General features: G+C 39.4%; 1 protein-coding gene across 1 annotated transcript in view; it reads left to right on the top strand.

Moving 5' to 3' along the window:
* The window catches only part of ITPR2 (inositol 1,4,5-trisphosphate receptor type 2), a 538,352-nt gene that overhangs the window by 256,878 nt on the left and 266,352 nt on the right, over nucleotides 1-15,122 (top strand). Inside the window, exons 31-32 of the mRNA XM_060113623.1 lie at nucleotides 1,422-1,673; nucleotides 4,543-4,668. Coding sequence (XP_059969606.1) covers nucleotides 1,422-1,673; nucleotides 4,543-4,668 — 378 coding nt within the window. The remainder of the gene's footprint in view (nucleotides 1-1,421; nucleotides 1,674-4,542; nucleotides 4,669-15,122) is intronic.

The raw sequence follows: 15,122 nt of genomic DNA, 5'->3' as shown, positions 1-15,122 counted from the left end.
TAAGGAGCATTTTATACTTGTAAAATTTACCTCTTATCTGTATTTACATTAACATTAGCCCTTCATTGCCTAGAAATGTGAGAATTAATTTGATTTTGGAAAATCATCATGGAAAGACTTAAAATGGGAAAGCAGCAAATAGTTAAGCCAGTCCTATGGCATTTATTAGGTGAAGCATTTCTATGTGTAAAGAAGTATTTATAATATTATATTATTATATAAATTTTTGACCCATATACATTCACTTTCAACAAAACTTTCAGTGTAAGCCAACTGTCTTGTCAATTTAAATATTTTACCAATTCAAGTAAAATAGAGAAAAAAATTACATAATCTGTCTTCTCCACCAAAATATTTCACATTGGGGTTAGAAACTTGGTACTGTAATAGACAATAAGAATTGAGGCCTGCGCAGGTCCTGACCTGTCTGTGGTTTGGGGTTGCTATCTGCCTCATAAAGCAAAGTAGAGGGTTTGTCTTCTGGGAAGACAAAAGTCTTCTCTGCCAAAACCTCTTACATAGTTGGCATCTTCCAGGAATTGGAGGGCAGGGATTGAGACCTCTTGAGTCTGGGTTTTCAGTTGAGGTAGAGAGAGAAGACAGTGGTTATGAAGTCTGGAGTGGGGTGTAGTTACCTCCAGAACTCATCACTGTTAACTCAGCCTGGGCTTCACGACAGTCAAAGTGGATTCCTCAATAAAATAATAATACAGTTTCCCCCCAAAGCAGACAAGGCATTACGGTGATTGAGCAATAAAATTACCACCTGCTGGAATTCTCCACTGAAGTTATATAAACAAAACAGGGAGGAAAATTTATGTCCTAAAAGCCCCTACATATTCATTCTTTGTCTCTCTCTCTCTTTTTTAAAAGTTGTCTTTTTCTCTTCATTTCTCCCATCTCTGCTTTTACCGCCATTCTCTACCGACATCCATGACACGTGGAATCTCCAGATTCTCGTAGAGTTGCATTTGGTCCAGTGTACTTGCTTACTTATTCTGTCACTATTGAAGGAGATGGGGATATTTTATTCTATAGTAAAATTAGACTTACGAGATCTCTCATGCTTGGCGATGGAGTCTGCCATTTGAAGTAGAAGGAAGTAACTTCATTGGAATATTTTGCAGGTTTAATTTCAGTGGGTGACTCACTGAACAGTTTACTCTCATCTGTGTCCTTAATTCTTGCCCCTATCCACCCCTCCCATGTCTCTCTGACTGGTTTTGATAACATTCATAACTAATCACTTGACACATGCCTAGAATCTTTTTACCATCCTGCCTTGGTGTAGTTCTGCATTTGCAGTGTTATCTGTGTTTTTACAAAGAGATGCACATATTTCCAGATAGACCAAGCCTTTGGAAATAACTGCAAGGATGCACATTTGGACTGCTATGTTGACTCTCTTATTATCATTTCAGTTGATAAACGGGGGTGAAGATGTGCTGATATTTTACAATGATAGAGCATCATTTCCCATCCTTCTTCATATGATGTGTTCAGAGAGGGACCGAGGGGATGAGAGTGGCCCCTTAGCCTACCACATCACGCTTGTGGAGTTGCTGGCAGCATGCACAGAGGGGAAAAATGTCTACACTGAAATCAAGTGCAATTCCCTTCTGCCCCTGGACGACATAGTGAGGGTGGTGACCCATGACGACTGCATCCCTGAGGTAAGCCTGGCAAAAGCTTAGCAGCTATAGAATTGTTATTAATTTTTAATAAGTGCCAGAAGTCCTCCTACTATTATTTATAATGAGATAATATATTTAGTGAAGGAATTGTACTTAGCTATACAATTAGGAACATTTAAAAGAGCATAAAAATTTTACTCTTTTGTTCTACAAGGAACTATGAAAGAGGATAAACCTTTTTAAAGGATAGCCGCTATTAGTTTACTAGAAGCTACTGTAGGAATTTCTAGGCATGGCATTGTGATCAAACTGAAAAATTGACTTGTAATCTCTAGTATGTTCCTGAGCATAAAACAGATGCGTCATAAATAATTCACAGTGATCAATAGGAGAGGCTAGGATGGTACTGCAGGATCACTATCAGATTCTCTAGGTTTACCTTTGCTTTATGGAATAGATGCATTCTTGGAAATATGGGCACACTTTGCCTTATTCACACATCATCTTTTACCCTCCGTTCTTGTTTGGCATGACGGCAGGGAAGAAACTCATTAGAAGCTGGTTGTCTGCCAATAAGATTAACGAGGCTTCCAGGAATGTACATTGCAATAAATTTTTTCTTTTCTACCATTGTGGTGTATTGTTGAAAAGTTTATAAACATGTGATACACTAAATCCAAACATTTTATTTATTTATTTTTATTTATTTATTTTTTTTGCGGTATGCGGGCCTCTCACTGTTGTGGCCTTTCCCGTTGTGGAGCACAGGCTCTGGACACGCAGGCTCAGTGGCCATGGCTTACGGGCCTAGCTGCTCCACGGCATGTGGGATCTTCCCGGACCGGGGCACGAACCCATGTCCCCTGCATCGGCAGGTGGACTCTCAACCACTGCGCCACCAGGGAAGCCCCCAAACATTTTAAATCACAGTAACTTAAAAAAGGCATCAGGTTAGGTTAACTTCCCTACTTCCAAATAGTCCTACATACTGATGGACTTGAAAGTATATTTTTATGAAATTTTGTGGAATTGTTGATACCTCAAGCCAAGGGTACTTCATGACTTGATTGGTTTGAAATAAGATGGCAAAGAAAGGAAGCATAGTGTAGTGAGTAAGTCCGTGGGTTCTGTCTTTATTTGAGGTCCTGATTCTGGCCGTGCAGTTCTCTCGGACAAACCACTCTAACCTCTTATATTCACCTACTTCACCCCTCTTCATCCTTCAGATCTTGATTCAAGCATTACTTCTTTAAGGAAGACCCTCCTGGCTTCCCATAGTAGAGTCTATAAGAGCCTATAATTTGAAATTTGATATTTGAATTTTATTAGTTAAAAATATCTGTAGCCTTCACATTCTTTACCAAGATTATAAGCTAAATGAGAGTAACACCTGGGTCTGTTTGTAGTCACCATTATATTGTCTGAACCTGAACCTACATTTAATAAGTATGTTCTGAATGAATGAACGAATGGATTAAAGAATGAGTCAGAATCTTGGATCCATTACTTTCTAGCTGTGTGACTGATTCCAACAAGTTACTTAACCTTCTAATCTTCAATTTACACAATTTTGAAGTGAAATAATTATAATATGTACCTGATAGGGTTGGTGGAGGATTAAATTAAGATATTACATACAGACTGCTGAAGGTGTTTGGCATGTGGCAAGCACTGAATGCATATTAACTGCTGTCAAGATGATTATGATAATGCACCAAATGGCTCTGATGTCTCCGTGACACAGGCACCCTGCCATGGAAGATTTGCTTCAGACCTCAGTCAGGTAGAGATAAGTACTAAGGGCATGAAAGCTGGCCCTGTATTCCTTATGGTTCTAACTCGGATTCTATGAACCCTGAAATTGTTTACATGATTTTTTTATGTGTGTGTATTTTTCTGGGGAAGTTTATAGCATTCATCACATTCTTATACAGAGAGAGAGAGAGAGAGGAAAGAAAAGAAGAGATGAGAAAAGAGAAGAAGAGGAAAGAAAAGGAAAAACAAAAACTATTGCCCTATGCACTTTAGAAATGGTATATGTTGGTGAGACTCATGCCAGTCTTTTATGAGGAACTTTGCTAAATCTGGAAAGGAACTTTACTACATCTTAAAATAATTCAATTTTTTTGGTAAACTGTGAGCCTGCTTCTTCTCAGAAATAGTCATTTAAACGCTCTTGAATGGCAATAAAGTATTATTTAGTCAACATATTGAAGCATTGTATTAGATCTTTCTTGGTTGCAAGTGACAGAAACCCAATTTAAACTAGTTTAAATTTTAAAAGGGAATTTTATTGGCTCTTGTATTTGGGAATTTGAAATATAGTTGTTCACATGATTCAGGAGGTTCAAACAACGTCAGAATTCCTTCTATCTCTCGTTCCCTTTTCCTTTGTGGTTTTCCTCATTCTCTTTATCTGAGCATAATTTTCCTCCACACACCTGGAGAAGATGGGTCTTGGAGTCCAGGTTGACCTTGTTCCATTTTGACAATGAGAGAGGGGGAAAGAGAGAGAGAGAGAGAGAGAGAGAGAGAGAGAGAATATGAATGAATGAATGACAGAGACAGAGAAGGGGAGGGGAGGGGGGAAGGGGAGGGGGAGAGGGAAAGGGAATACTTTTGACTCCTAGTGTCTGAAATATGTTAGACTTGGTTTACATGAAGTTCACATTCTCACACCAGTCACTGGGCCCAGGGGAATGGAATACTAGGTCATGTGTTTACCCTGGGTCGGGGGTGGAGTGTTTTAGTAAAAGAAAGGAGATGGGAACGCTCTCTGGGCACACCCAAAGTATACTATAATTTACTATAGGAAATAACACAGTTTCACATAACCATTCATAATAGGTATTTGAAGATGAAGAATAAAGAAAAAACTCACTTTCTTTTCTATTTGAAACTTGCACAGGTTAAAATCGCTTATGTGAATTTTGTTAATCACTGTTACGTTGACACTGAAGTGGAAATGAAAGAAATCTACACAAGTAACCACATTTGGAAATTATTTGAGAACTTCTTGGTGGATATGGCAAGGGTAAGTTACACGTTGATCATTAAATGCTACTTCATGTTTAGTCAGGTTGTTGATATATATTTTGACTAAACAGTATCAAGCATCTGGATGAAAACTTAGAATGAAACCCACTATGTTTGGATGTCATCTGTTACATTCAAAAAGTTGTGACTGAGTTTCATAAGACTGTGAGATTTAATGAGTTAATGTACTCAAAATGCCAGTACAGTGTATATGGCAGCAAGGTGTTCATTTTCACTTTTACAACTGACCCTAATGGCCTGTTAGTAAATGGAATTTTAGTAGCCTTTTTACATTGGTTAGAGATGATATTTGGCAGAGGTCAATTTGCATTCGACCTTGTATCATGAATGCAATTATAAACCATAGATGGAAGAGATCTCATGAGGTCTTTGATACTGCTTTCGGGCAGGTAGGTACCTGCAGACTATTTAGGACCCCTCACTGCCCACTGTTGCCTATTCCACATCTTCTTTGGGAGTGTGCTCCGGTACTTGAATCCTCTGCTGCTTGCACTCATGTCAGTCAAAATACAGTCTGCTTTTTACTTTGAGTCCATTTTCTCATGTTTGGCTTTTTGGGGGGTTGGGGAGGACACATGGAGCTGGCTGGCATCTTCTAGATACTGTCTAGCGTATGTTTTTGCTCTGTTAATATTGAGTAAATGAATTAATGAAGAAAGGAGGGAAGGAATCTTTGATAGATAGCACTTAATTTTAGTTAGTATATCTTAACCCCTTTTGTGCCTGCTGAATGATAATGTCCAGGGTGTATTATTTTAGTTTTTTTGTGGGGGAGGGATCTTCTCCAGTTTTCCCATTAAAATTATGGGACATAATGTTCAAATATGAGTTTCACTAATAGGAGATAGTGTATAGCTAACTCCTTAGACTTATTATGACGTATGGTGGCCTGTCCCAGTCCTTTGGCTTCCTACATGCCTGAGTGCTGGTAGTTTACATGGGCTTCACTTAGATGTATTAGAGGAGAGGGGTTAGTGAAGTCCACATGGATGGATGCTGATTGCTATCCATTAGCTCACTGCCTTCCTACAATTCTTTCTGGAAGGAAGGAAGGCTAAAGGGATATAATAAAACATTAGCTGCAGATCCAGACATCCAAGAGCAATCTCAGATAACAGAATACATCACATATTCCAGTCCAGGAACTCTTTTATTTAGTCAAGGCTCGCAGGTGGAATGTACTTATTTCGCCTTTGGTATGGGGTCCTGTGAGTGAGCTCTGCTGTGTTCACACATGTGTGAAGCAAGGCAATCCTGTTTTACTTCATTTCTGTAGACCTTAAAAGCCACTCGCTACCTTCCTCAGGTAGACCTGCACCTGTGGAGGAGTCATCCTGTTTTACACAGGACTTACCTACCACGCATATTGACCCCCGTGACCTTGTGAAAGCCCTTGTAAGTGACTGGCCACAGGTATCTCCAGAGACCTTGGAGTAAAGGGTGGTTTATGTGCTGATGGCTGAGCTTTAAAACTGCACGTGCAGGAAGACGTTAAAGAGATTACAGACTGATTTGAAGAGTTGCACAGTGCTATGGACTAAAGATACGCTTGAAAAGACCAAGGTCACATTCTAGGCACCATGATCTGCAAAGCTGAAAGGATTTTTATTTTTAAACCAAAGAAGGTTTGATGATAACTGCCATTGATTATGCTACCTTGGAAACAGTCTTTCCATTGATGTGTTTATTCATAAGGCTAAAGGGTATATATTCTTTCTTTTTTAAAGTATGCATGTAGGGAGGATTTTTATTCTAGCTATTCAATATTTAAGTAGACATAGTGTTATTAGTATATAAAGGCTTTAAGGGAAGTTCAAGTTTTCTTGGTCTATTCAATCATTATGTCTAACCACAACAGCTTAACTATACTGCAGAAGCATTTTTTTTTTTTTTTTTTTTGCGGTACGCGGGCCTCTCACTGTTGTGGCCTCTCCCGCTGCAGAGCACAGGCTCCAGACACGCAGGCTCAGCGGCCATGGCTCACGGGCCCAGCTGCCCCGCAGCATGTGGGATCTTCCCAGACCGGGGCACGAACCCATGTCCCCTGCATCGGCAGGTGGACTCTCAACCACTGCGCCACCAGGGAAGCCCAGAAGCATTTTCTTTCTTTCCTTCTTGTTTCCCTCTAATTTATAGTTTAAAGCAGCAACTCTCTTATCCCCTCATCAAGAATGACAAGGACTCACCCTTCCTACTTCAGGGAAGGGACAGGAAACCTGCCTTTTCCATATTTGGGATTTGTGTTTCTCCCCGTGAAGACAGATTAAGGAGCCACCACACACTCTCAAATTCAAGTACAAAAAAATATGGTTAAAAAAGTAGAATGTGGCCTTTGAGGTGAATTTTCAGTTCAGTAGAACAGTAGCTCTCAAACTTTAGTGAGCAGAATTATCTGCAGGATTTGTTAGAACACATGTTGCTGGGCCTCACTCCCATAGTTTCTGATTCAGTAGATGTGAGACTTGGCATTTTTAACAAGTTTTCAGGTGATGCTGAAGCTGCTGGTCCAGCAACCACACTTTGAGAATCACTGCAGTAGAGCAAGGTAGTTAGCAATAGGCATTTTAGAGTCATTAGCCAGACCAGAGTTCAAGTTTAGATTCTGTCTCTTACTAGCTCAGTTATCCTGGGCAAGGTACTTAGCCCTCTGACCCTGAGTTTCCTTATTTGTCAAATACATACAATAATAACACATTCGTTATGGCGTTACTGGGAGGATTCAATGAGATAATATGTATAGAGCTCTTAGCACATGCTTGGCACTTAGAGAGTTGGTGCCATCATCTATTTTATCCCTGTCACGGTTAACATCACTGGTATTATTACAAGGTGATATGTAGCCTTTAAAGCAATTTCAAGTAGCTTCCCCAAGACCTGATAATTATGTTGAGGATAACCTAAAGGAGGACCATCTTACACAGGCAAGAGCCACAAACCATGTTCGTGAAGCTGGACACACACAATAGTGACTTGATGTAGAGATGGCCTAAATTCAGATATTACAACAAAGTTATGAAATCCTGGAGCAACTGATTTACATCAGTGAGACATGGTGAAGGTAATCTGGAGGAAAGGTATTTGATAAATTGGACCTAAAGAATCGTAGGATCTTAGGGTGGAAAGAGACTGGCAGTCCTACAGTTCAGTTTTTAGCACCTGCCTGCATATTTCCATTTACAATGATCTCACTACTTTTTTGTGAGACAACTGATTTCATTACTGTGCAACTTTAATTGTTAGAAACCAAAATTGAGCCAGATTTTTTTTTAATTTTTAAATTTTATTTTATTCATTTTCTTATACAGCAGGTTCTTATTAGTCATCAATTTTATACACATCAGTGTATACATGACAATCCCAATTGCCCGATTGATCACACCACCATCCCCACCACCCCACTGCTTTCACCCCTTGGTGTCCATACGTTTGTTCTATACGTCTGTGTCTCAAATCTCTGCCCTGCAAACCGGTCCATCTGTACCATTTTTCTAGGTTCCACATATATGCGTTAATATACGATATTTGTTTTGCTCTTTCTGACTTACTTCACTCTGTATGACAGTCTCTACATCCATCCACGTCTCAGCAAATGACCCAATTTCGTTCCTTTTTATGGCTGAGTAATATTCCATTGTATATATGTACCACATCTTCTTTATCCATTCATCTGTCAATGGGCATTTAGGTTGCTTCCATGACCTGGCTATTGTAAATAGTGCTGCAGTGAACATTGGGGTGCATGTGTCTTTTTGAATTATGGTTTTCTCTGGGTATATGCCCAGTAGTGGGATTGCAGGATAATATGGTAATTCTATTTTTAGTTTTTTAAGGAACCTCCATACTGTTCTCCATAGTGGCTGTAACAATTTACATTCCCACCAACAGTGCAAGAGGGTTCCCTTTTCTCCACACCCTCTGCAGCATTTGTTGTTTGTAGATTTACTGATGATGCCCATTCTAACTGGTGTGAGGTGATACCTCATTGTAGTTTTGATTTGCATTTCTCTAATAATTAGTGATGTTGAGCAGCTTTTCATGTGCTTCTTAGCCATCTGTATGTCTTTGGAGAAATGTCTATTTAGGTCTTCTGCCCATTTTTGGATTGGGTTGTTTGTTTTTTTAATATTGAGCTGCATGAGCTGTTTATATATTTTGGAGATTAATCCTTTGTGTGTTGATTCATTTGCAAATATTCTCTCCCATTCTGAGGGTTGTCTTTTAGTCTTGTTTATGGTTTCCTTTGCTGTGCAAAAGCTTTCAAGTTTCATTAGGTCACATTTGTTTATTTTTGTTTTTATTTCCATTACTCTAGGAGGTGGATCAAAAAAGATCTTGCTGTGAGTTATGGCAAAGAGTGTTCTTCCTATGTTTTCCTCTAAGAGTTTTATAGTGTCCAGTCTTAGAAATTTAGGTCTCAAATCCATTTTGAGTTTATTTTTGTGTATGGTGTTAGGGAGTGTTCTAATTTCATTCTTTTACATGTAGCTGTCCAGTTTTCCCAGCACCACTTATTGAAGAGACTGTCTTTTCTCCATTGTATGTCCTTGCCTCCTTTGTCATAGATTAGTTGACCATAGGTGCATGGGTTTATCTCTGGGCTTTCTATCTTGTTCCATTGATCTATGTTTCTGTTTCTGTGCCAGTACCATATATTCTTGATTACTGTGGCTTTGTAGTATAGTCTGAAGTCGGGGAGTCTGATTCCTCCAGCTCCGTTTTTTCCCCTCAAGATTGCTTTGGCTATTAGGGGTCTTTTGTGTCTCCAAACAAATTTATGATGATTTGTTCTAGTTCCGTAAAAAATGCCATTGGTAATTTAATAGGGATTACATTGAATCTGTAGATTGCTTTAGGTAATATAGCCATTTTCACAATGTTGATTCTTCCAATCCAAGAACATGGATCCATCAGTTGGTATCATCTTTAATTTCTTTCATCAGTGTCTTATAGTTTTCTGCATACAGGTTTTTTTGTCTCCCGAGGTAGGTTTATTCCTAGGTATTTTATTCTTTTTGTTGCAGTGGTAAATGGGATTGTTTCTCTGTCAGATTTTTCATCATTAGTGTATAGGAATGCAAGAGATTTCTGTGCATTAATTTTGTATCCTGCAACTTTACCAAATTCATTGATTAGCTCTAGTAGTTTTCTAGTGGCATCTTTAGGATTCTCTATGTATAGCATCATGTCATCTGCAAACAGTGACAGCTTTACTTCCTCTTTTCCAGTTTGTATTCCTTTTATTTCTTTTTCTTCTCTGATTGCCGTGGCTAGGATTTCCAAAACTATGTTGAATAATAGTGGTGAGAGTGGACATCCTTGTCTTGTTCCTGATCTTAGAGGAAATGCTTTCAGTTTTTCACCATTGAGAATGATGTTTGCTGTGGGTTTGTCATATATGGCCTTTATTATGTTGAGGTAGTTTCCCTCTATGCCCACTTTCTGAAGTGTTTTTATCATAAATTGGTGTTGAATTTTGTCAAAAGCTTTTTCTGCGTCTGTTGAGATGATTATATGTTTTTTATTCTTCAATTTGTTAATGTGGTGTATCACATTGATTGATTTGTGTATATTGTAGGATCCTTGCATCCCTGGGTTAAATCCCACTTGATCATGGTGTATGATCGTTTTAATGTGTTGTTGGATTTTGTTTACTAGTGTTTTGTTGAGGATTTTTCCATCTATATTCATGAGTGATATTGGTCTGTAATTTTCTGGTTTTGTAGTATCTTTGTCTGGTTTTGGTATCAGGGTGATGGTGGCCTCGTAGAATGAGTTTGGGAGTGTTCCTCCCTCTGCTATACTTTGGAAGAGTTTGAGAAGGATAGGTGTTAGCTCTTCTCTAAATGCTTGATAGAATTCGCCTGTGAAGCCATCTGGTCCTGGACTTTTGTTTGTTGGAAGATTTTTTATCACAGTTTCAATTTCATTACTTTTGATTGGTCTATTCATATTTTCTATTTCTTCCTGGTTCAGTCTTGGAAGGTTATACCTTTCTAAGAATTTGTCCATTTCTTCTAGGTTGTCCATTTTATGGGCATAGAGTTGCTTGTAGTAGTCTCTTAAGATGCTTTGTATTTCTGCGGTGTCTGTTGTAACTTCTCCTTTTTCATTTCTAATTTTATCCATTTGAGTCCTCTTCCTCTTTTTCTTGATGAGTGTGGCTAATGATTTATCAATTTTGTTTATCTTCTCAAAGAACCAGGTTTTAGTTTTATTGATCTTTGCTACTGTTTTCTTTGTTTCTATTTCATTTGTTTCTGCTCTGATCTTTATGATTTCTTTCCTTCTGCTAACTTTGGGTTTTGTTTGTTCTTCTTTCTCTAGTTCCTTTAGGTGTAAGTTTAGATTGTTTTTTTGAGATTTTTCTTGTTTCTTGAGGTAGGCTTGTATAGCTATGAACTTCCCTCTTAGAACTGCTTTTGCTGTATCCCATAGGTTTTGGATCATCGTGTTTTCATTGTCATATGTCTCTAGGTATTTTTTGATTTCCCCTTTGATTTCTTCAGTGATCTCTTGGTTGTTTAGTAGCATATTGTTTAGCCTCCATGTGTTTGTGTTTTTTACGTTTTTTTCCCTGTAATTAATTTCTAATCTCATAGTGTTGTGGTCAGAAAAGATGCTTGATATGATTTCCATTTTCTTAAATTTACTGAGGGTTGATTTGTGACCCCAGGTATGATCTATCCTGGAGAATGTTCCATGAGCACTGGAGAAGAAAGTGTAATCTGCTGTTTTTGGATGGAGTGTCCTATAAATATCAGTTAAAACTATATGGTCTATTGTGTCATTTAAAGCTTCTGTTTCCTTATTTATTTTCTTTTTGCATGATCTTTCCATTGGTGTAAGTGAGGTGTTAAAGTCCCCCACTACTATTATGTTACTGTCAATTTCCTTTTTTATAGCTGTTAGCAGTTGCCTTATGTATTGAGGTGCTCCAATGTTGGGTGCATATATATTTATAATTGTTATATATCTTCTTCTTGCATTGATCCCTTGATCATTATGTAGTGTCCTTCCTTGTCTCTTGTAACATTCTTTATTTTAAAGTCTATTTTATCTGATATGAGTATTGCTACTCCAGCTTTCTTTTGATTTCCATTTGCTTGGAATATCTTTTTCCATCCCCTCAGTTTCAGTCTGTATGTGTCCCTAGGTCTGAAGTGGGTCTCTTGTAGACAGCATATATATGGGTCTTGTTTTTGTATCCATTCAGCAAGCCTGTGTCTTTTGGTTAGATCATTTAATCCATTCACATTTAAGGTAATTATCGATATGTGTTTTCCTATGACCATTTTCTTAATTGTTTTGGGTTTGTTTTTGTAGGTACTTTTCTTTTTTTTTTTTTTTTTTTCTTTTTTGCGGTATGTGGGCCTCTCACTGTTGTGGCCTCTCCCGTTGCGGAGCACGGGCTCCGGATGCGCAGGCCCAGCGGCCATGGCTCACGGGCCCAGCCGCTCCGCGGCATATGTGATCCTCCCAGACCGGGGCACGAACCCGTATCCCCTGCATCGGCAGGCGGACTCTTAACCACTGCGCCACCAGGGAGGCCCCTGTAGGTACTTTTCTTATCTTGTGTTTCCCACTTAGAGAAGTTCCTGTAGCATTTGTTGTAGAGCTGGTTTGGTGGTGCTGAATTCTCTTAGCTTTTTCTCGTCTGTAAATCTTTTGCTTTCTCCATTGAATCTTAATGAGATCCTTGCTGGGTAGAGTAATCTTGGTTGTAGGTTCTTCCCTTTCATCACTTTAAGTATATCATGCCACTGCCTTCTGGCTCTAGAGTTTCTCCTGAGAAATCAGTTGTTAACCTTATGGGAATTCCCTTGTATGTTATTTGTCATTTTTCCCTTTCTGCTTTCAATAATTTTTCTTTGTCTTTAATTTTTGCCAATTTGATTAGTATGTGTCTCAGTGTGTTTCTCCTTGGGTTTATCCTGTATAGGACTCACTGCATTTCCTGGACTTGGGTTGCTATTTCCTTTCCCATGTTAGGGATGTTTTCGACTATAATCTCTGCAAATATTTTCTCTGGTCCTTTCTCGCTCTCTTCTCCTTCTGGACCCCTATAATGCGAATGTTGTTGCGTTTAATGTTGTCCCAGAGGTCTCTTAGGCTGTCTCATTTCTTTTCATTCTTTTGTCTTTATTCTGTTCCACAGCAGTGAATTCCACCATTCTGTCATTCAGGTCACTTATCCTTTCTTCTGCCTCAGTTATTCTGCTATTGATTCCTTCTAGTGTAGTTTTCATTTCAGTTATTGTATTGTTCATCTCTGTTTGTTTGTTCTTTAATTCTTCTGGGTCTTTTTTAAACATTTCTTGCATCTTCTTGATATTTGCCTCCATTCCTTTTCCGAGGTCCTGGATCATCTTCACTATCATTATTCTGAATTCTTTTTCTGGAAGATTTCCTATCTCCACTTCATTTAGTTGTTTTTCTGGGGTTTTATCTTTTTCCTTCATCTGGTACATAGCCCTCTGCCTTTTCATCTTGTGTATCTTTCTGTGAATGTGGTTTTTGTTCCACAGTCTGCAGTATTGTAGTTCTTCTTGCTTCTGCTATCAGCCCTCTGGTGGATGGGGCTATCTAAGAGGCTTGTGCAAGCTTCCTGATGTGAGGGACTGGTGGTGGGTAGAGCTGGCTGTTTTTCCTGTGGGCAGATCTCAGTAAAACTTTAATCTGCTTGTCTGCTGTTGTGTTGGGCTGAGTTCCCTCTCTGTTGGTTGTTTGGCCTGAGGCGACCCAACACTGGAGCCTACCTGGGCTCTCTGGTGGGGCTAATGGTGGACTCTTGGAGGGCTCACACCAAGGAGTACTTCCCAGAACTTCTGCTGCCAGTGTCCTTGTCCTCACCATGAGACACAGCCACCCCCCGCCTCTGCAGGAGACCCTCCAGCACTAGCAGGTAGGTATTGTTCAGTCTCCCCTGGGGTCACTGCTCCTTCCCCTGGGTCCCGATGTGCACACTACTTTGTGTGTCCCTTCCAAGAGTGGAGTGTCTGTTTACCCCAGTCCTGTCGATGTCCTGCAATCAAATCCCACTAGCCCTCAAAGTCTGATTCTCTAGGAATTCCTCCTCCCGTTGCCAGAACCCCAGGTTGGGAAGCCTGACGTGGGGCTCAGGACCTTCACTCCAGTGGGTGGATTTCTGTGGTATAAGTGTTCTCCTGTCTGTGAGTCACCCACCCAGCAGTTACGGGATTTGATTTTATGTGATTGCACCCCTCTTACCATCTCATTTTGGCTTCTCCTTTGTCTTTGGATGTGGGGTATCTTTTGTGGTGATTTCCAGTGTCTTCCTGTCAATCATTGTCCAGCTAGTTGTGATTCTGGTGTTCTCACAAGAGGGAGTGAGAGCACATCCTTTTACTCCGCCATCTTGGTTCAGGGCCCCAGATTTTTATCTGTTATAATTTTTACTTATTCTTTCCTTCTATAGCAGCATAGAATGATTCCGTTCAGGAAGAATGTGCGTGTTTACTATTCTTCTTGCTGGTGATCTAGTTTGAAATGATAAAATTATTCAACTTAAAGGAACTTAAGATCATCTAGGCTGACCTCCTAATTTTGCTCCCGAGTTCCAGAGACATTAATTTGCTAGCATGGAGTGATTCGCCTGGCTAGGAACAGAGCTGGGAGGTCTGTGGCAGCCTATTGCAGGGCTCTTTCCACAATAGCTTTTCAAATGTGTCACGACAGCCCTCATGTCTCCCATTATTTTCTCCATGACTTTCAGTGGTTCCTCTTCTGTTAAGGCTTCTGGGCTTCTTGTTTCCAGTACAGTTTTGAGTTCTTTCTAATTTGTCAGTGTTTTAAACATATGGCATTCACGATGGAACCCAGTGCTTCAGGCAGGATCCAGCCAGCACGAGGCAGATGATTATTTTAGTAGAAATGTGGAAAGCAATCCTATTTAGAAGGCAAATGAACTATTAATATGGAGTGGCCCTCATACCACCTTCCGCCTTTCTCCTCATGTTTCTCAGGAGTCAGCACCACCGAGTTCTTTTTGTTTGCTCTTGGTAAAGCTCTCTAAAGAGTCCCCTTAATTAGTATCTTTCATTTTTCTGTTTGTACCCCCTTGTCTGTTATCTTGGTAAGACCCATATAAGAAAAGCTTTCTGAAAGACTTTTTAATGAACTAAATTTGTTTATTTTTATTAATTTTATTTATTTTTATTTGTTTATTTGCACTAGATTGTTTCACGTACTTACTCTATTCTGATTTTCTGACAGAGACTGCATCCATGTCCTGTAAATATACCAGATTTAGATAGGCAGCAGAGCTGTTAGATACATGAAAAGTTGTTCTACTGTCCTTTAGAGCATTTAACGGCAGCCCACTTTGATCTCTGTGCCAGTGCAGCTAAAATTGGTGGGTGTAGGGCAGAAATGCTTTTCTTTGCCTTCCTAACTGATTGTTGTTGCAAAGTC

This window comes from Mesoplodon densirostris, chromosome 11, assembly GCF_025265405.1.
Source record: "Mesoplodon densirostris isolate mMesDen1 chromosome 11, mMesDen1 primary haplotype, whole genome shotgun sequence".
Taxonomy (NCBI): Eukaryota; Metazoa; Chordata; class Mammalia; order Artiodactyla; family Ziphiidae; genus Mesoplodon; species Mesoplodon densirostris.
Note: the sequence above shows the minus strand (reverse complement) of the source record. Positions and strands in the feature narration are given on the sequence as shown.